Source organism: Acanthaster planci, linkage group LG06 (assembly GCF_054643075.1).
Source record: "Acanthaster planci isolate LZ-2023a linkage group LG06, COTS_SCS, whole genome shotgun sequence".
In the NCBI taxonomy this organism is placed as follows: Eukaryota; Metazoa; Echinodermata; class Asteroidea; order Valvatida; family Acanthasteridae; genus Acanthaster; species Acanthaster planci.
Window position 1 is genome coordinate 16,648,484 of NC_141782.1, and position 21,104 is coordinate 16,669,587.

Sequence of the window (21,104 nt, forward strand, 5' to 3'; positions counted from 1 at the left end):
AATACTTTGGAGAGTTTGAAAAACAGTGTCACTTCTCTCTAAGACACTGAAAGTTTGCATCCGTCTGTATCCTTTGGGGAATGAGGGGGGGATGGGAACCTTCCCCGGAGCATTTTGTTTTTCAAAATAATAACCAAAGGAGATTTTTCATTTCCTTTCTTTTGGCAATCTCAAAAAGGTTAAAATGTTAGTCACCTCCAGAAAGGGCCAGGAGAGGTCGAATGAATAATTTTCAAAACCTTTTGGCGCCCTCCCCCCCCCAAAAAAAAATCCCGCCCTCCCCTGAAAAGTTTGATTTCAGATCCGTCTGCGTCTGTATCTTTATCTATCTCCAAACAAGGTATTGTCGGGATAAAAGGGTAACTTGACACAGGTCGACAAGTTGGGTATGTTTGTTTTTATGACAAAATATAAACCTGTGGAACGAAAAATAAATACAAGGTTAAATGTTATCATTTTTAACTGACTAACAAACAAATTATCGGTCGAGTGACAAGGTCTCATGCGTACGTCCATACAGCTCAACGGACATACACACTGCGTATGGGCCGTTTGAAAATGATTCATCGACTGAATGTCTCTACTATGCAGGGGACAAGTAGTTTCACAAATTAAAATACAGTTGTTCACCGTAAATGGACAAGGAAGTTAAGTGGAAAAGGATGCGAACGTGCGATCGCTGGAACACCGTGCCGACGTTCTGCGAACTGAACCATCCATGTTGATCGTCTCACCCATCATATATTTATTTGTTCAGGGGCATTGAACCGAGCCATAAGTCTATACTTCTATATGCATCATTCCAAAACCAGGCTGAAATGTGTTACGTCATTATCTGGAAAATGAAACCAACATGCTAGCCTTTCGTCAAGGCCTTCGTGGCTGCGTGTGTTTCACTGCAAAGCGACTGGACTGCAGACAACATGCACGAGTGTAGCAGCCACTCGCCTGGTCTCCCGTCCAGTCGCTTTACAGTTACACATACACACAGCCGCGAAGGCCTTGAGGAAAGGCTAGTAGCAAGGAAGTTCGTGGGATAATGCCATTGCTGAGAACAGATTTTTGTAGATCATCCCTAATGAGCCCCTGATGGGCTTTTCCATTTTCATGACACTTTTGCAGATACGGATCCCAGACGATATGGTAATATCATATTAGTTCTCAAAGCTAAGATGCAAATTTAATATTGATTTTTATTGGCTGGGGGCGCTCCCATTACATCAACTTCTCGGACAGTCTACGGTTACTGACCGTCCCATTGACATGAATGCATAGTTAACGTTTGTTTCATTAGCTGCTGAGCGTTGCCATGATTTCCGGTTGTGGGTAAAAAATTCCACGAACTTTTTAACCAATTCCGCATGAATGATGTATCTCGGGTGCGCGATTACATCAACTTCACCTCCTTGTAGGACAATTATTTTTATTTAGTATGTGCCCCTAAAAATGATGGAAGCAAAATCCCGCCCGGTTTGAACATAAAATGTCGTCCGGCGGTATTTATAATTTCCATGGTGATCCACTATTGGCTTAATGGTGCTTTTATTTCATCTTCGATTATTTCCTTTTGCAAATCCGGAGATGTTCCCCAATTTCAAAAACTCAGTACCTTTCAGAAAAAATGGGTCACTCCTCGATTAGCGAATTCAGCGAATAGCGGTGTCAGCTAGCGTCGCCTTTGAAATCACATCGTTAAAAACGAAAGGCGTGTTTTGTTCTCTCAATAAAAGGTCTTGCAATCAGACCAGAAAGTGGCACGAACTTTGTCGACAGATTCCTTGTACCACAGAAAAGGCCACGATGAGAATTTGACACTCAGACAGTGTTGCATTTGTCAGAGCTTTCATTATTTAGTACTTCAACCGAAGGACGTAATGTATCAGGGACGGAAGTCACGACCTTCAACTGTCTGCAGGTTCTGCACTCCACCAATTACTTCTGATCTAGCCGGCCAACAGACGGACAGGTAAATCTCACAAGGCTATAGTAATGCAAAAACCATAAGCAAGCATCAAGGGATTTTCCATAGAGAGGTTAAAAACCTAAGAAGGATTTAGCACCTGATCCCAATACTTCTTACTGCATCGGTTAATGTCCTCGTCTACTTGGCCCACAACTTTTGTTCTATTTTGCTGACGATCAGAAGACGATCAGCCATGCACTTGTTAGATTCGGAAAAAATCACCGAAGACCTCTCAGATAGACAGGAGTGCAGTGTGGGTCAAGCCCCCCCCCCTCCAAAAAAAACTTGGCTACCAGCATCATACCCACTTTTCCCCACTGCACTGTGGTGTCTTTCTGTGGTGCATGGACGACGATTTTGTAGGGGGAAGGGCGTGTGCACCACCCTCGACTACGCGGCTGCTTCAAAGAAGGGCCCAGTTGAGTTTGTATGCATGAGCTCGTGATGCACACGGACCTCAAAATGCACGGACGTCGTACAAGAAAAAATCTTCAAAACGGTATGGCCCTTACACCAACGTCTATTTATGTGAGAGCAAAACTCGTTATTAGAAATTAACATCTCTCAAAATACACTTTGGAAAACAGTCTGGACTCGCAATGATGCTCTCATTCCGACTGAAGCTACCGCCGTGCCGAATACAGAGATAACCGTAGGCTTTCGTGCTATAGACCTCTTCGCTAATAATTTGCACGCATGCGCACAAATGTCCTTGACAGCAAGAAGTGTGAGCGGGCAATTGGAAATATACAGCGGTGCAACTTCAATGATCAGTTTCTCTCAGGTTTTCTCTTTTTTGTTCAGTTTTTTCTTCGTGAACTTTACTCAAGAATCAAACAGTGAACTTTGGGTCATTGGTCATGGGTTGGACCATCTGCCTCGTCCAGCCTCAAATCGCTATACATGCAGGCTATAGTGCTCGTACAGCAAGCTCTAGTCTAACTGGAGTGTGATGAAAGTTTAATTTTTTTCCTCATGCCCAGTTTCAAGCTATTCAAGGACAGCCAGGGGCAACGACAAGTTTCCTACTGACAACAGCTTGACGTGGACTTCTTATAACTGGGGTTCAGAGGACCTCACCGTATCCAGTTGGGACCCGGAATTTGAAGTAGGCCCCTTCTATGTTGGTGTTTACGCCTACTACGGAAGTGACGTAGGAATAGGTCATTATTATACGTAGGGTATCAATTTTCATTATTTCTTTTACTATGAAGTAATTTGAATATCTTGCTGATTCAACTTTCTTTTGTTCTACAAAATGTGAAGGTTAAAACTATAAATGAAAATTGACTGGCACGCGGAAGTGCATTGAAATCTTTTCTCAGCCTAGGAAATCTTTTGATTGTGAGGAGGGTTAGTTACCGGAAAACAAGAGAAGTGCAGATGTCGCTCCACTTCAAATTGTTTCTAGATCCACTCAAATCATCCAAGTAAAACCAAGTAAAACTCACATATTTTGGATTTCGTTTCTTTATTTGCTCCCCAGCATCTGCATTTACGATTCTTGCTGAGAATGTGCCGACTAGCCACCCGCATGTTGAGATCACCGTTAAGTCGCCGATCAGAGACGGGAGCGCCAATGCCGAGGCCTACAAGTACAAGTATTACTGGTTCTGCCTCCCTGCACGCAATTGCACCAACGTGGAAGTGAAGCTGGACAACGTACAGCTTTAGCTCGGCCGAATGTCCGGACTCCTACGGGTACCCGGAAGTCCTGGTGTCGCGGTCCATCGTCCGGCCGACTGTCAAAGACCACTCATGGGTGCACTGAACTAATTCAAGCTCCATTGAAAATAGTGTAAAATCAACCAAGTTTGGAGCCCCATGGCAGGCAACTGAAGTCCCTGAGGCCTCTCAAACAAAAATCAATGTGTTGTTTGGTCCTTCACATTTTATTTGATTTTCAATTTTTAGTAGGTTAACCAATGAATTTTTTAATTATCCGCCCAAAACAAACTCATCCCCCAAAAAGTGAATGTTGCCAAGCCCTCCCAGCGGCCATTTTTCAAATGACATCCCTCACCTTCCTGGGGCTCTTCTGACTATTTTCAATCCCATTTTTGTCTGCTTTGCCCCTAGATGGGTGCCCCTGAATCTACAGAGATGATTCTGGGCCATACTGACACAATTCCACCATTTCCTGGCCCAAACAGACCCGTCTTTTCGAAACAATCTCTGGGGGTACTTTTTCTGCGCCTCGGCCTGGCGGAGAATTTTCCTTGAATTGGGACACTGCATCCTCGTGGAAGCTGGCCACCGTGACCCGTCGGAACGTCTACCTACGTCCCAGCGACCCCGACGTCCAGCCTGGTCACCACTACGTAGGCGTGTACGGCTGGTGCACGCCCAATGACTACTGCCCAGATATGAACAGCTGCGGCCCGTGTGAGTACGTCCCCAACATGACTTACAACGTGTCTGTCATCCTGGCTGATGTTGCTGACTGCGACCCCACTGCAGGAAATACAGCAAACATCTTGGTGCCATCCTTTGTTGCTGTTCATCTCAATGCATTCGTCGTGAATTTGTTCGTTTAGTTTTAGCTTAATCTATCCGAGATTATGGGGGATGAAATAAATTGTTCGAACTTAAAAGATTTCATCAAAAGTAAAGCACACAGTTTCGGATGTAAAGTGCTCAATCTCTTTCCCAAAATGTGTTGCATCTTATTCGTCAACTACATCGGCTGCCCATTGAATCCTGCATTCTGTTCAAATTACTTCTGCATGTGTACAAATCAACACACAGAGTTGCTCCTACTTGCCTGACAGATTTGTTCATCCTATATCGAACTGGCCGGACAGGGCTTAGGTCGTCAACCGATAATTCCTGATTGCGGCATGTAGACATACTAAGATTAAAGAACCTCAGGCGACAAACCATTTTCTGTTGCTTGTTACAAACAAGCTTGCCAACACACCCGACTCTCATCATCGGTGTCCAGTTTCAAGAAATCGCTAAAAACTCATCTTTTCATTGAATCGACTTATGCTCGTCTTTTTAACAACTGTCAGTACTTGTCGCTACCCTACGCTTTGATCAACTTATGCTACAAGGGCTTTACAAATACTTTGTTATTACAGCATTTGTTTGAAAAAATGCGCCATTCTGTAGCAGATGCGAAGAATTTATCATACTGTGAGATTCTTATAAATCTTAAACATAAAACGACGCAAAATTTATGGTGAAAATTTTGTTGCCCAATATGGGCTGATAGGCTTGCTTTTCGACAGCGAGGGACAATAATACAAATGGCAAGTGTTGGCAATGATCTGACACAAGGTGGCGCTGTTCACGGTAGGCTGTAGCAAACAGACACATAGACACAAGGTTGCACTACACCAAAATACGCGCCCATAGAAAACAGTGCCAAATCAGACCGAAATAGCGCCGCCTGTTGACTCTCGTGAAGAGGTTGGACTCCGTTTTTTTCCGTGGAAATTCAAGATCATGGCAAGAAGATCACGTTTTGTCCCAATTTTTTTCGGGGTTAGCGGCGGAAAAAAAATAATTTATTCGCTTTTTCCCAATGATACCGCCAAAACTATGCGCTCAGCTCTGAATGTAGCCGTCCGCCTCTATCCAAAATAGGCCCGCAATTTGGGGCTTTTGTGAAAGAAATACTCCGAACTGGAAACTATCATTCACCAATTCGGGATTTATTGAAATATTTCTATGATCCCTCCTCATTATGGCATGTCTTATTTTTTAAAAAATGGGATCACAAAATATTAATGAGCTCGGGCGCAGAAATACAACCATTGGTGGATTGCATCCATAAACGGCAGCTCCCATTCAAAACAAAGGCGGGTACCGTAACCGAGACGGCACCCGACTAAATCCAAAAGCGTGGGCAAATTCACCCCTCGGTATAGGGAATTTACACACAGATGAATAATTCCAGCCCCAAAAAACAATTTTTTGATTGTGAAAAAATCCTCTGTTTACTTAATCTGGCCCATGCATGCAGATTCGAAAAAGTGCAGTTGCAACATTTGAAAAGAAGAGATAGCCGTACAAAAGGGAGCGTCTTTTTAGAGCACATGTAAACAAATACATGCATTACCAGTGCGTCACGCGCATTTCACACTTAACGAGACGCCATTCACCGTTTCGCCCACTGCTTGCCCACGCTTTTTAAACCCGCGGTTCACGCGCAAGACTGGTGGTCTGTGTATTTATGTCTGTGGTTGCAACCGACATCCCCAGTGGCCGACAGCTTGCTACACGTCTGCCAAAAACAAAAACAAACAATACAAAAACGACTACTTCTAGAACGACGAATTGTGGCCGGGATGGAAAACATGAACAACCATTAACCAATAAGAATATTTCACGTAGAGTATTAGTGTTTCAAGTGTCAACAGCGATTGAAATAACCATAAAAGTGACGTGAAATATCAATGTTGCCGTTTTTCATTTCCCAAAGGCCTTCCCGTGACGATGCAATTAAAAAGTATTTGGTACTTCAGTTTTAGTGTTACTCGGTGTCTTAGTTTTTCGCCGATCTCTGGTGGATAAAATTGTATGCTCCATCCATTCTTATTCTTACTCGAAGGCGCGTAAATCCTTTTTTTTGGGGGGGGAGATAAATTCCGGTTTTCAGGCTGATCCTACTTTTATTGCAATTTTTCTAATTCGTAAAGGACTTTTTCCAAAGGCAACAAAAGTCCACAATTTCAACACGAAAACCTTGCATGGAGTATGAAGACTAGTCTCCTCACAAGACTGGCAATAAAATGTTTCCTATAGGAAGGTACGCTGTGTATCCCAGACCGTTGTCGAAAAAAAAATAGGTGTCGGTACGCGGGCGCGCACTGCCACGCTAAACGTCGCAGAACTTCCTCTGTTGGGCAGGGTATACGGTTGAGTATTCGTCAACCTGGAAGTTGTATACGTACACATTCCGTTGGATCCTGGGTTTAGATGATTCTGATCTTGTGTATTGATTCACAAACGAGTGTAATCACCCTTAATGATCATTACTGATTAACCCGTCGAGTCCGGCGGTTAAGAGATGCCAGTAGGTAAATCGCACGGACGCGTCCACCACTCAATGCATGATTGACTTAATTGTAATTATTACGTTCCGTGTGTGATTACCATCGAAACTAATTCGGGCAAATTACCGGCTAGTGGAGTGCATGTACCTGTAAAGATGATCGATGTGTTTCGGAGGGCTATACAAGGCGTCTGCATAGAACAATCTATGTCTCTCGGTTAGTGGTCACATGGTTGTGAAGCGAGATCAGTAGTGTATTATACGTTTAATCCAGTTTGGCATGGACACATTATGAAATAAGTGACAGAAGTTTACAAAATTGCAAAGCAGCTATGCTCAATAGACCATCGCTCCGTCTCACAGATCGACAATAGTTCGAAAGTCAAGAGAGCGGTGCGCTGTTGTCTTTCGAATTAAGTTTTAATAAACAGATATGCGAGGCGCCTTTATACATTGAATGGTCGCCTGCATTGCGTACTGGCGGCGCTCATGATACCTGCACCTGTCGGGCGATTAACATTACCTTCACCTCCAAACTTTAACCTGCTGGCATCTGAGTATTTTCGGCCTTGGTACTGGAAAACCCGGCTATGTATAAGAAAAAAGTTGTAAGCTGATATATGGCCATGTGAAATACATAAACACAACAGACAGTAAAACACCCTTTAAAATAGTGAAACAAAAGTCAAAAATAAGGTAACCTGAGACACAAAGGTGCATTTTAGGAGGGCGCTTTGTCCGCTGGGCACGTGCGAAATGCCGACGGCAAGGTTATGCAATGTGCGTCTGAACGGTACTGTCGTCATTTTGTGACAAGTGTTTCCGATCCTTTATCAGCCACAAGTCTTTGCATCTCTCGATTTTCAATTCTCCTCAATCCTCCTCTGAAGTGTTTTCTGAATCTCCTTTCAGCAATTTGTTATCTTCATCATCTTCAAATTCGATGCTTTGGGCCTAAAACCTCGCCAGTTCAGCGCACTCCTCAAGGCGCAAACTTATCAGAGGCTGAGCTGAATTTGATTGCATGGATGTCACCCTGAGGCATCCTGACTTCCTTAGCGGTTTGAATTGAGTTCTCCTGCGAAATCACTTTGACCTGTTTTTTCAAGAGTCTGGGGAACTACAAGTTTGTCGTCAGGCTCATCTTTATTTTTCGGTGGGATGGTTTGGTATATTTATATTTATCGTGTGCCTGCAGGAGCATGTGTAAAGGTATCTTTACTTCACTGTTATAGCTTTGAGTTCGTGCCTACTTGATCGCGTCGCCATTAACGTTTTGGGGTTTGCTGGGAAGACGCAGGTTGGTGTAAGTTTGATTTCACTGGTAGTTCCAGTTCTAGCTTTCCCATCACGCTACAGTCCGGTACGCTTTGTGTCGTAGTCATATATCCAATGTCTTATGAAGTTTATGATGACAACTGCCCATTGAACAACTTCATATCGCACTCTTTCAGTCTAAGTTCAGTAAATGCTCTGACAAGAGAGGTCGTCTCGTGACCTTGTCTGATTTGGAATCTGGTGGCTAATCTCACTCCGCTGGAGGCCTGCCCTGGCTGGTTCGCCCGAATTGCTCTACGGACAATTTGGCCACACCGGACAACCTGTCCACGGTTATGGATGGAGTGACGAAAACCTGTGTGTCTGGGCTTGAACTGAGTTGTTGCTCCCATGATATTAAAACTTGCTCTCTTTAGTGAGCGAGTTCTTCGATTGCGAGGACCCTTTGACGCATAGCGGTTATCCCGGATGGCACTTGTTCCTTCGGGACCTGGACCCCTTGGCAAAGAAGGTTGATCAAGTTGTCTGGCATCACCTGCATTTGTAAAAGATTCAAAAATAATGGTTGCAGTTTGGGACGGATGATGCGGCACTGTGCCGATTCTGCGAAGCGACAGCAGCGGCGGTGGTGGTAGCTGCGCTAAAAACGCCCTCACTGGAGATTCTGTAGATGCAGGAGCAGAATTCTCACTCGCAGAGAAAGAAACTCTTAACCATTTCCAGCCTGCTGTGGACACATTCTCCTCCCATTCCATAGTCTCAGTCTTCAGACCGGCACAGCCTGAGGTTTTATGCAGTGGCTGTGTGATGAAGACATGGTCGGACCCATAATGGAATCTCGTAAAGTCAAATCCTCTACGAATCGTTAATAGCTCCTCCCACTCCATTTTTTCCTCTTCATGGAGATCCACACCCATGTCTGTGTCATCCTTGTCATCAGTCTCCATGGCGATCCCAGCATCATCACAATCATCGTAGTCAACCTCCAAGATGTTCACCTCCACCTCGTCTATCTCCATAGAAACGGATGCGTCACTCTCAATTTCCATGACCTTGTGTGCACTTTCACCCGTCTCCATGTCCTCATCCACGTTTGTTTCATCTGTTTCCATATCCGTTGCACCATCGTTGCCGTAGCTGAAATCCCCAGAGGAGCTCTGACTATAAGATCTCTTCCCTCGAACATTGTTGGAATGGTTGCGGTTGGGAGACGAGCTTTGCAAAAGGTGTGCGTGACAGGTGTCTAATGCTGGAGAAGAAGAAAAACAAAAACTACAACTTGAGTTTGAAAGCTGCATTCATAAATAAAACAGTCTTTTCCTACACCCTTCTCCCTCATTTGAAAATGATTTCTGTCGTGTTCGTGGCATGCACACAAGAGTGTGATATGAACAGTGCCCGATATTCCAACTCAAGCAAATCTCGCTTCAAACGTTTCGTGATGTCGAATTTGCTTCAATTTTGCATATTTCTGAAGTTTGAACTGGCCTTGATGCCTGTATTTCTTTTCATGGACAGTCCCTCTACAAATAGAGGTCGAAAATGGTCATCGATTCACTTGCAAGACTATGTGAGTCCCCTCCTCTGTCCATAGAATCCATCGACAGACCGGGTACCGCATGTTAAAGCAATTAAAACAAGTTTATGCAAGTATAATTGATTTTGTCACCATTTTGGATGCGTTTACACAATAACTCAGAATCTAGAAAAAGTAATACGTCGCTGGCGTCAACTGATATTCCATCAGCAGAAATTCACTAAATGCCCAACTACCGGTATTGCAAGTTATCTGCGTCCTCAAATGATTGGTTCGGAACAACATCCGGACACCGATGTAGTAGGCGATGATGAGACAGCAGCCAGTCCCAGCCAAGTTAGCCGTGACATGATGTGATTCCCTAAAGTGGACCAGGAACGAAAATCCTGCTAGCACATGAAAATCACCGATGTGATGACTCCACGGCAATCTTCCTCTCAGGGAGCAGGATCTGAGTGGTGCTGGGACAGAATTGTCCAACCGGGTCACCTGGCTGCTGGTGGTGTCTGGTGACTTGATGGTAGGAGTTTTCAGGTAGATCGTATCTCTAAGAAAGGAAATGATCCAAGCCTGCACAGAAACCTCAACTGTCGGCAAGAAGATGATCGGAAGCACCCTAAGGAGTACTGCGTGGTTTGGCAAGATCACGGCCCGCAGCCCAATCCGGGGACTATTCATCAACTGTATGGGGAACCCAGCAAGGTGGAGCTGCTGTTTATGAAGGCAGTGATGATATGGTGGGATTTTCCGGGATTTGATATGATGACCGGTTTGGAAGAGTTGGACAAGTAGAGCGAGGAGTCCAAAGAAGCTGGTAAAGATGGACTCGTGGCTCAAGATAGGAAATGCCAGTTGTTCTCCATCAACGATCCAACTCGTGGCGAAATGTAGCAGGGAAAATGTGACTCCCCGTTCAGTCCCAAGGAGTAAACCAAATGATTGCTTCGCGGTGTTTATTAGAAGTGAAGCCATCCCTGGTCTTGCCGTTGGCACTCTGAGCTTGAAAGATGACGTTTTCCTCCTGCAGCTGCAACAAGGACGTGGAGCGATACTCCATGGAGGAAGATGACTTTCAGCAGGTGTTCCATTGGTTAGGATAAGTTTGTTTGCAGCATCCATGGTTCTCCTCAGGCAAAAGCTCGGAAACATGTACACTAGTTCTGAGGCAATTATCGAGCTATAAACGTTTGCACTGTTGTCGTCAACAAAGGTCGAAATTCCCTCGGAAACTTGGCTTTGCTCAACAGGAGGTCCACCTATACGATCAGGAGTAATCCATACGGAAGGGGAACTACCATCAGGTGGCCGTAAGTGGCGGTTAGTGGCGGTCTCGTCTTGTGGAAGTATCCCGGTATCTGGTCTGCTGGCGCACTCATCTCAAGATCGGCTGCGGATGGTGGTGCTACCTTACAACAAGTGTCATCAGTTGACATCTTCCACCAAAGGACTCGAGGAAGATGAAAGATAGGCCTAGGCCTATCGGCAGGGTAGGGATTCATTAGGACCATAGGCCTCGATGTTGGAGGCACTGGAAAGGACAAATGGGTTGGTCTCCAGACGACGTAGATGGGACGAGCATCAGGTCAGTGGCGGTCTCCAGGCAAAAGTCGGGCATGGCGTTAACTCGGAAGATGAGTGTCAAGGTGTCGTGGTCTTCATGGTCACGTACAGCGTTCCAAGCTTCCACATTAACAGTCTTAATTATTTTCAGTAAGATGATAATGCTCAGTAAAACCGCCAATGCAATGGTAAAATTGTAAACCTTGCTCGATGAGATCAAACAAGGTTCATGTGTTTATCCCATCCATGTGGATACTTCTTACGCGCGTCGTCAATTGTGATGCCAACTTGGAACAATCAGGGGTCGGCAGCATGCGCATAAGTTTCCTGTTCGGCAAGCGTCAGTTTTAGAGACCATTGTTGCGTCAAGTGGCACTGCATACGTGCGGCCCATTTCAAACGTCGTGCTTATGCCGTGCCGAATACCAAAAAGTCAAGTTGAACTGTATTCGACACAGCACAAGCACGACGTTTGAAACGGGCCTTACATTACTACTGACATTATTATTGAGCGCATCATCTGTGACATTAGCCCATTGATCTCCGTAATTGAGATCAATGCATTATCCCAACTGCACATTTTGCGTGTCCCAGCCCAGTAGCGTCGTCTACATGCAAAATCAATGTAGGCTCAACATTAACAATAAACAATAAATAAAAAAATCGAACTCGAGTAGTTTTTGTAAAATTTCATAGTTGTTATTCATTTTATTGTAAACGACCACTAACTTCAGTAATGCCATATTTATAAAGATCTACCAGAAAGGTTTACTCCCAATTATTGGGGTTGATTTTAAAAATAGCAAAAAAATCGCATATGTCATTGCATATTCTGTCGAGCTTTTGTTTGATACGCCATGCGAACATGATCTGCGTCGTGACGTGTGTTTAAAATTAGCCACATTGTTCAAGCTCACCACAGATTTTAAATGTTGAATTAATAATTCCACATTTGGATGACAAAAAACAGTGCGATTAGAATCTTCCCCGGAGAGGACAAGGCCTCCTCTCTGAAGAAACCCTTAAATCGAACTGAGCTGACCCCAAAATTAAAACTAATGGACAATTTTATAAACTGGAAAAAATCTGTACAGGATGGCGCAAACGGGTGGCAGAATTTGCTCCAAAAGTTGTAAGCTTCCTGCTCACACCACCAGACTCGACTGTACACCGACAAAACACACAACAAAGACCAGGTTGGCAAGGCCATTAATCTTTTCCTTTCCATTTTAAAGCTTGATGAGAAAGTTCAAGAACGGGCATGAGGGTTGGGGATATCATTTCATCAAAGGACAGCTTATCAGAAATCAACATATTTACTCCATTTATACATATCAAAGATTCACTGTATCTCAGAGAAATTCCTGTATTAAACTAACAAAACAGGAAGAACATCCTCTTTAAGGACGCACCGCATTTCCTTTCAAATAAACTGACAATCTTCGTCAAAAAATCCTTCTCAAACCTATCAACTGGACACACTGGAGGTAATATTTTTAAACACTATTTACAATTAGCATACAACAACCGTCACAGAGACTAAGTTCCTCTTCCATGCAGGAAACAAAAATATTTCTAATGCTGCAAATATACAATTTGAGTTTGTGAGAAATTTTCGTCTACAAGGAGCAGATAGTGTCCTTTAAATTAAGGGAAAGATTCGGGTTCCGCACTAATTCTGTAACCATGTTCTCTTTACAAAGAGGGCCACTATTAATTTCATCCTGAATACAATCTTTTCAATGCCTTCTAATGAAGTCATCTGTTATTAGCAGAATGTCAGTTTGGTATAATACAAAAACATACAAATTTGTCAACAATCTTGCACCAGTCTAGAAAGTGTGTCAAACTTTAAGTTCAAACTTAAATTTTCTCAATACTTCTTGAAAAAAGACTGGCTTGTTTAAGCTGCGAGTGTGCGTAAACGACTGGGGAAGACAGTTTTGACTGATGCAAGTATCACTTGGGCCACTCAGAACGGATTTTAGCACAATCCTGCACACTATAAACTAATGAAGTTCAAGTAAGTATTGTGACAGAGGATTCATCTAGATTGTGCCCAAACTCAAGTAGAAGGGATTCTTTTATCTACATAAACATTCGAGATGTGTACAGTGGTTAAGCCCCTGGTGGGTGTGGTTGGTATTTACATGTGCATAGAAATAATTGTCTTTTGAAATTTGGAGAATGTAAAATCAAAATAAATCACAAATGCCCCCAGCAAGGTCGGACGGAATTGCAAGTCTTGATCATGCTACCATGCCTCTTTAGGTTTCTAGGCCCCAGTTCTGTTGGCTGTTCATCTTCATGGTGTTCCAAGTCTTGCGGTGGGTTTTGAGAGCCATCTGCATGGGAGACAAAAGCCCGAGTGTTGTTTAGAATGCACATGTAATAGTGTAAATGACAAACAGTGCAGTTCCTCTTTATCTCTGTCAATGTTCACCAGATCACCTTCCATGTGAGTGGCAGTAAAATATCCACATGTACACGAATGTATAACAAGTCTAGTGGAACATTTCTTCAGTTTAGAAATCATGTCGAATCAGAAATGTGAGCCAAATCAAACTTTGTGCTTGAAAAAGCAGAACATGTTAAATACAAAAAATTATACCACAAACAATACAGCAGATCCACAAACACATTCTAGCTGATTTTGACTTTTACAACCCTTGAAATACACTTCCATACATCTCCCAAAAATATTGCCAACAGATTCTTTCTGGTCACCAAAGAGACAACACAAATGCAGGCCACACCATAGCTGCTACGGTAAACATTTGTCACCTGCTCATAGCGCTTAAGCTGTTTCACACAAACTGTTCAACTTGAGCATTTTTCATAGGGCTTTTGTCATGTAGAGTATGCATCCTTTTTTTTCAGGGTCAACAGCCTACCTCTGCAATGTCCACTTTCCTCTCCCAGCTCTTGACTGTCTTGGCCAGCTCGTACAGGTCGGCCTTCTCCTGGACGTACTCCACAACGTCAGGCACTCGGAAGTCGCCAAGCTGCTGCCGCAGCCTCCGATTCAACTCTTCTGCTTTGGCTCGCTCCTGGTGGGAGGAGAATGAGAACAAAAATTCGTGGAATGATGAGTTTCTCCTCAATAGCATGTTTCAAAGACTCCAACTAGAGTTCTACGAAGGTACAGTGTGTTGTATGGGGCATGGCCTATATATGATAGTGGTTAGGCTATGTAACTCCTTATCACAGGAGTGGTGTTCAATGGTCCAGTTGGTGGAATTAATTGTGACCTTGGGCACGTTATTTACCCTTACTTGCCAGTCTCTACCTAGAAGTATAATGATCATCTACGAGGGCAGAGAATTCTTTTGTATTTAGTTAACCTGATAATGCCTGAAATGGTTGCATCCATGGTTGTATACTTGTCACAAGGTTGAGATGGTTAATGGGATTGTTGAACAGAGATAATATGGTACATAGCACATTCAGAATCTGCCATGTAGTGGAATTTGCTGTATAACTGTGTCCCTTTATCATTCTATCAATATATGGAATGATCAAGTATGAATCAAGCTTGAAAAACGAGAGGGTATGCTTTAAGCCTTGTCCTTTTGATTGCGAGGAGTCTGAGTGTTGAACATGTGACTTTTTAAATGCCTTTGAAATACCGATCTTACTTCCCACCTCCAGTATGAAATACACTGTGTTTAAACTGAGGATTTTAAAAACAAAACAAAAAACATGTGACGTTGTGTAACTTACAGCTTCCACTGTTTCTGTTTCCACATCAATTCGAGTCAGCAATTCATTCCTGGATGTTATCTCATTCTTCAACCGATCAGACTCCAGGGTAAGGGTGTGAAGTTTTTTCTGAAATTATAAATCGCAATCAGCCTATTGCTGAGAAAACTCTCTTGTTTTAGACAACAGTAGAAGAAACAAAACTAATGGTAAGTCACATCTTTATAGATTTTGATACAGGCAATCTCAAACCAACCATAGATGCAGTCTATGAATAGCAAAGTAACTGAGAAGCTGTATAAAAGAGTTGAAATTATTAAGGTTGTATAGGAAGAGTGTTTCTGTCAAATTTATTCAAAAATGCAAAGGTGTTGTTGAAATACATACATCAGTATTGGCATTAAGCATCACAAATGTTCAGTGGATATGTCAATCAGCATGAATTCAGTGACCTGTTCAGCTAAAGGCGATAAAGGAGAACTTCCAGTGCATTGAAAATAGTTCCTATATTGATCCCATTGTATCTGGTCCTACATAGAGGTACTGGAATCTGGGATGGGATTTGGAGCCAAGATGATTGCATTATTAACAATTTTAGGCAACGTTTGTTGGGAGAAATCCACAGAGTTTCACCGTTTTCTTCAACATTCTGCACTGAACACTGTTTCCACCACGTACAATTCGACATACAAATGTGAAACAAACACAGTCTTAGTGTAACAACGTCAAAATATTGTGAAGTTAGTTTTGTGATCAGAGTGGTCAAAAGAAAAAAAAAAGTAATTTACGGTAGTCTACCACTGAATGAGCACAGCTTTTATAAGGATTTCCGGACGCAATAACATCAGCACTTTGCAATTGAACTTAACCGTAACAAGGAAAAAGGAGGAAGCAGAGAATGACCCTTTCCAAAGACATTCATTTTGATGTCAGTTTTAGGTAAAAAGGCCATAGAACTTTTTCCATTAGTTGGACATTAGCAAATTGCATGAATTTGTGATCACCATGACAAGAAAACTCGTGGTCCAGATGGACTGAAATTTTCAATTATTTACAGTGGATGACATTACATGCATGCAGCGCAAGGTGTACATGCTAAATAAATGGCAATGATAGCGGATTGCAACACAAGATGATGTTGGCCTCATGGGACACTGTTGCAAGGTACAAATGGACCAGCACTCTATTATTCACACAGAGAACACACACCTTGTAGGAGTTCAGGACTTGCAAAGTGTTACCCGACATCAGCTTGAGTCTCAGCAGGTCCTGGTTGCGTTCATCGATCTTCTCCAGGTACTGGCTGTTCTCAATCTTCAACTGCTGGAAGTCAACCTCGTGTAAGACTTCTCCCATCTCTTCTTTCTGCGAGGAGGAGCACGGGGTGAGAAACAAATCCCGAAGGTGACAAACAGCACATAAAGATTTTGTATCCATAACACGTTGTGTGGCAACTGCACCACTCTGTGACAAAACTAACAACAAATCTGAATCAGAATCGACTAACACGGAGCCCCAATCATGACAGGGTATGTCAGCTTTTAACATACTATGGTAGGGGCTGGTTTTTTTTCTTGAGCCTATTTACCTGTTTGAGCTGCAGGTGTAGCTTCTTTTTCTGCACCTTCAGTGTGGAGTTCTTCAGCCTGAGCTTCTCAATCAGTGCGTCCCGGGACCGCTGTTTGTCCTCAAAGTACCGCACCACCTTCTCGGCCACTACCTTACCGGTGCGGGTGTTCACTGAACCCTTCAGGATGTCTCGTTCATACTCGTAAGATGACTTCTTCACTTCAGACAGACGCACATCTGCTTCTTCCATGACAGCCTTCAGATAAGAAAACAGACACATATTTGAACTTTGCAAACATAAAACGATGAGTTGAAGGTTGCTGCCTGGCAGAAATATGTATTTCATTACGCGACTTAACAATATTTCTCCAAGTCTACAATTTGATTTTGATATCCTAGTTTCAAACTTGTTTCTTTCAGCACAATGTTTAATTGTCTGCACTTTGACAATAACTTTGAGGTTAACACGCCTTTTTTTCAAACATTTCCCAAGAAAACCACATAAACCTTGACATCTATGGTAAACCAGCCTGTGATATAAATCATTACAAGTACTTCTGATCAAATAAGATTCCCATATTAAAATGAGTATTGTTGTTAATGGATCATTTACGTGACGAGCAAATTCATGATCCTTTCTTGATGGAACAGCAAGCACATAAACATTGTACAGCATGACAAAAATCACGATGCATATATATAACGATAGTACATGCAAGCAATTGAGCCATATTCTGAATTACAAAATCAAACTAGGAAGTGTTTCTGTCTCCTAATCCATATCCTCACGTACAAAATGTTTGTGAAAATCAAGGACTACCTTATAGGTGTCCAGTATTTTCTCTGCATCCTCCTTTAGCTTGTCAATCTCCTCTCTCAGCTCCTCGATTTCGCGCTGGGCGATGTCGCACTTTTGCTCGGCGCTCAGCTTCAGGTGCTTGTCCATGCCACTGCCCTTGGACTTGGAACGCTTGCGCATGACGCGGGCGTCGTGTGTGGACTGGCTGGGGGTGGGGGCTACAGCCGCTGTGGTGGCAGCAGCCGTCAGGTTGGGCTCCACCCGCTTCAGGTACTTCTCGAACATGATGGTTTCATTCTGCAAGACCTTGTTGCCCGCCCTGTGAATGAAAATGTATACAGCATGTAAACAGTCAAAAGCAGAACGTCAATGAAAATAGGTCTGAATGCCTGTTTGTCTAAGCATATTTCGTCCAGTGGCAGATTCAGTGGGGGGAGGGGACAGGGACGGTAGGTTGTTTCCCTGAGACTTGCTACCACTTCCATTGATGGTTACTATGCAAAAACATTGCATCTGGCATGGTTGATACTACACATGGCTGGTACTCTACATGTACATCAAACTATCACAAGTGACTGTAGTTAATGTACGTGTACATAGGTACATGTAGGCCTACATTACATGTACATGTATGTTGTCATATGTTGTGATGACGGAGGCTGATGTTATTTTGTGATTAGTCCGAGTAAGTAGAGCTCTACCAATGGCCTCTTTCAACATTTGGAAATGTTACTATCAGTGACCATGTCTAAATAAATGAGGTGATTTATAGATTCCTAGTAACATGTACTTAAACTAACGTCTGTGACTGTATAGTCGCCAGGTCCCTAATTTCACCACCTACATGTACGTGTATTGTCAAGTGTGACTGGTTTTCAAAGTAAGTGGCAAGAAACTGGACCAGGCATCATGCCACAAGGTTGCATGAACATACAGTGGGCCTGGCATATATGTATGACGTAATGCAAGTCCTTGGTTTTGGGTCGTCACTTTTTCGTGTTGTGCATGCCTACAGCCCTACCACACATACATAGGAGAGTATCAGTTACTATGCATCCGCGCATGCATGGGTGCGTTAAGTCTTCACATATGCAGTTTATGCAGGATGACTACGACAGAAGTGTGGACTCGGAGTTGTGAATTGATGTACCGGTATCTTCTACAAATACGTCGCCCAAGGACATATAACCTAGCAATTGGATAATTCTGGATATGAGGATCATGTGAATGAGATTTCAGCTACCTCCATCAGGTAAAAATGGGAAAAAAATTGTTGTAAAATCTGAAACTATCGTGGGATGCCTTTATATCCTGGACATTAGTCATAAACATGGAGGACTAAGAACAAGTGAAGACATCGTCCAACCTTGGCTAGATCCACCTTGCAGTTATTATGATTGTAATTATTTTCATTGCAGGTAATGACACTCATGATTCCTCAAAAGTGCCCTACGCACTGTAGCTTGCAAGCCTGAAGAAACCTGTAGACATGGTAGAGAGGAGACAGTGCGAAGCAGTTACAGTTTTAGAGGAAGGAGGGAAACCCAAGCAGAAAACCCATGGAATTAGGTAGGGACTGAAAACCCAAGCCACATGTAGACTGAGCCAGGATTCAAGCCCAGACCACAGAGGTGGAAGGCAAGGAAAGAACGTTACGCCAACCTGACTCCCCATGGCCATGCCATGTTGAGCATGATGTCGTACTCATCTAGGCTACCAAGATAAATCCAAACGTTAAAATGTAGGTCTACCTTCTACTATAAGAACAGCGTCCCTAAATATACAATCTCCAGCTGTATAGCTGAATACAAAACCGTATCAAGTGTAGGCCTAGTCATGCTTGTTCCTGCTTGAATTTCAACTTGCGTTCGAATAATACGAACTTAACCTTACTTTAACTCCTCAAGCATCTGTTGCAATTCATCGTCTGAGTGGTCATGAAGAGGGTCATCTTGAGCGTCCTGTGATGACGTGGTTACACTTTCAGAGTCTGCCATGGTTTAATTTTTTTTTAGTAGTTTAATTTTCCAATTTTGTCCTACAGTTAACGTTGCAACTCGATCAGATGCTAGCACAGAGCTAGAGGACGACGTTTATGAAGTGACTTTCACGACTTCGACATAGAGGGCGTTCACCTTAGTAACGGTAAGCTTGGCACTTGACAACGAATGATGTCAGTTGTGTTGTGCAGACATCAACCTGGGCACATTAATTTTTTCCTAAACTATGCAGTTTCGTAACAAAGAAAATCGGCTGAAAATTGGGAGGACATTTTCGGCAATGTTGGATTTTCGAAGCGTGCGGGGCAAACAACATTTGGGTAGAAGTGACAAGAAAATCGCGGGTGTTTAGCTCATAGGCGTAGCTAGGATTTCAGAGGGGGGGGCACAGGGGGGCACCAGCATGGGGGGGCACCAGCTTTCAGTGGTGTGGTTTTTTAGGGAGCAAGCTTTTGTTAGCCCTGTTCAATATCCATTCATCCTTTTTAGGAGGGGGGCACTGGGAATTTTTTTAGGGGGGCGGGTCCCCCCCCATGGCTATGCCCCTAGTCTTGTCAGTGCAGGGAAAGGAGGGGTGTCTGATGAGAGGGCCTGTTATATTTTCATGGTTTTGCACACTGGGTAAAATAAATAATCTCCCCATTTATAGAGTGTACTGGCTTAACTAAGACCACTAGGCTTGACATTTTTCTTGACATAGGAGTCGTGATCATTGTGTGTAATGCCCCCCCCCGCCACCTCAATCTGAGAATGAAAAACGTGAAAGTGGCATATACGTCTCCTTTTTTACCATGGGGATTGGTATGCCTCATGACATCGTCATCCTAATAGCCCACAACTGAAACAGGGAAGGGTTTCACGGTACTCGGTCAAGGCCCAAACGTGGTCATTTGTACACTTTTAAAGTTTTCAGGGTAGTTAAAAAATAATTCAATTAAAAGACATAAAGGTCGTTCGACGTAGTATTCTATAATCCTTTTGATCAATTTAATTTCTAATCTTCTTGTATTTTGCATTCAAATTGGTTTCTTCAGTATGGTTTTCCCGATTCATTTGACAACTTAAAATTCACGTGTCAAAGGAAAGAAAAGTGGTTTATGGAAAAAGAATAAGAGACATAAAACAAAACGTTTTCATTTTTAGTAAAATAGTGATTCCGCTTTTAATTTGTTTTTAATAGAAATTGAAATTGTTTGAAAGCGTAATGATGAAGCTGAACTTTACATTTGTGGAACTGGCCGGGAAAACCTGTAGTTGCCACAGACTAAACTTACCAATCCGAAGATCTTAACAACTGGCAGTAACTTCATAAGTGTATATATCTTACGCAACTTTGTGAAACTGAGCCAGGATGGGGGGGTGTTAAATGCTAAAATGTTAACAGTGATTTAACAGTTTCCAAACCGGGTTGATTATTTTCTGTAATTCAAGAAAGAACCTCAAAATTTTCAAAAGAGATTCTATTGTTCAAGGTATCATTTGTTTGAAAACATTCAATTTTCTCAATAAAGTTTTGAGCCTTAGAAGAAAACAGCCAAAACCGCCTGTTTGAGCTCGATACCGCTCGTTCAATGATGGTTCACTTTGATATTTTTCTCAGAGAAAACACTAATCATTCATCAGAGAAACATCGCATGCCGTGAATCAATGGTGCATTGGCATGCAAAAGGAAATAAATGTCAGAGGCAAAACTT

At 42.9% G+C, this 21,104-nt stretch overlaps 2 protein-coding genes and 1 long non-coding RNA gene across 3 annotated transcripts; 1 reads left to right on the top strand and 2 right to left on the bottom strand.

The window, feature by feature from the left end:
* The first annotated feature begins 945 nt into the window (after positions 1 to 945).
* Positions 946 to 5,129, top strand: LOC147798888 (uncharacterized). Its single transcript, XR_015425644.1, has 3 exons — positions 946 to 1,966; positions 2,947 to 3,126; positions 3,450 to 5,129. It is a non-coding gene; the product is annotated as an uncharacterized LOC147798888 (long non-coding RNA).
* Positions 5,130 to 7,198: 2,069 nt separating this feature from the next.
* LOC110982161 (uncharacterized) lies at positions 7,199 to 11,629 on the bottom strand. Its single transcript, XM_022240401.2, has 2 exons — positions 10,017 to 11,629; positions 7,199 to 9,486 (listed from the first exon to the last, which is right to left on the bottom strand). The coding sequence occupies exons 1-2, from the start codon at positions 10,927 to 10,929 to the stop codon at positions 8,372 to 8,374; spliced, it is 2,028 nt and encodes a 675-aa protein (XP_022096093.2). The 5' UTR covers positions 10,930 to 11,629; the 3' UTR covers positions 7,199 to 8,371.
* Positions 11,630 to 12,017: 388 nt separating this feature from the next.
* ccdc113 (coiled-coil domain containing 113) lies at positions 12,018 to 19,524 on the bottom strand. Its single transcript, XM_022240475.2, has 7 exons — positions 19,304 to 19,524; positions 17,432 to 17,729; positions 16,631 to 16,867; positions 16,252 to 16,407; positions 15,064 to 15,171; positions 14,235 to 14,390; positions 12,018 to 13,685 (listed from the first exon to the last, which is right to left on the bottom strand). Exons 1-7 carry the CDS (start codon positions 19,405 to 19,407, stop codon positions 13,608 to 13,610), a joined length of 1,137 nt encoding a protein of 378 aa, XP_022096167.1. The 5' UTR covers positions 19,408 to 19,524; the 3' UTR covers positions 12,018 to 13,607.
* Positions 19,525 to 21,104: the final 1,580 nt, after the last annotated feature.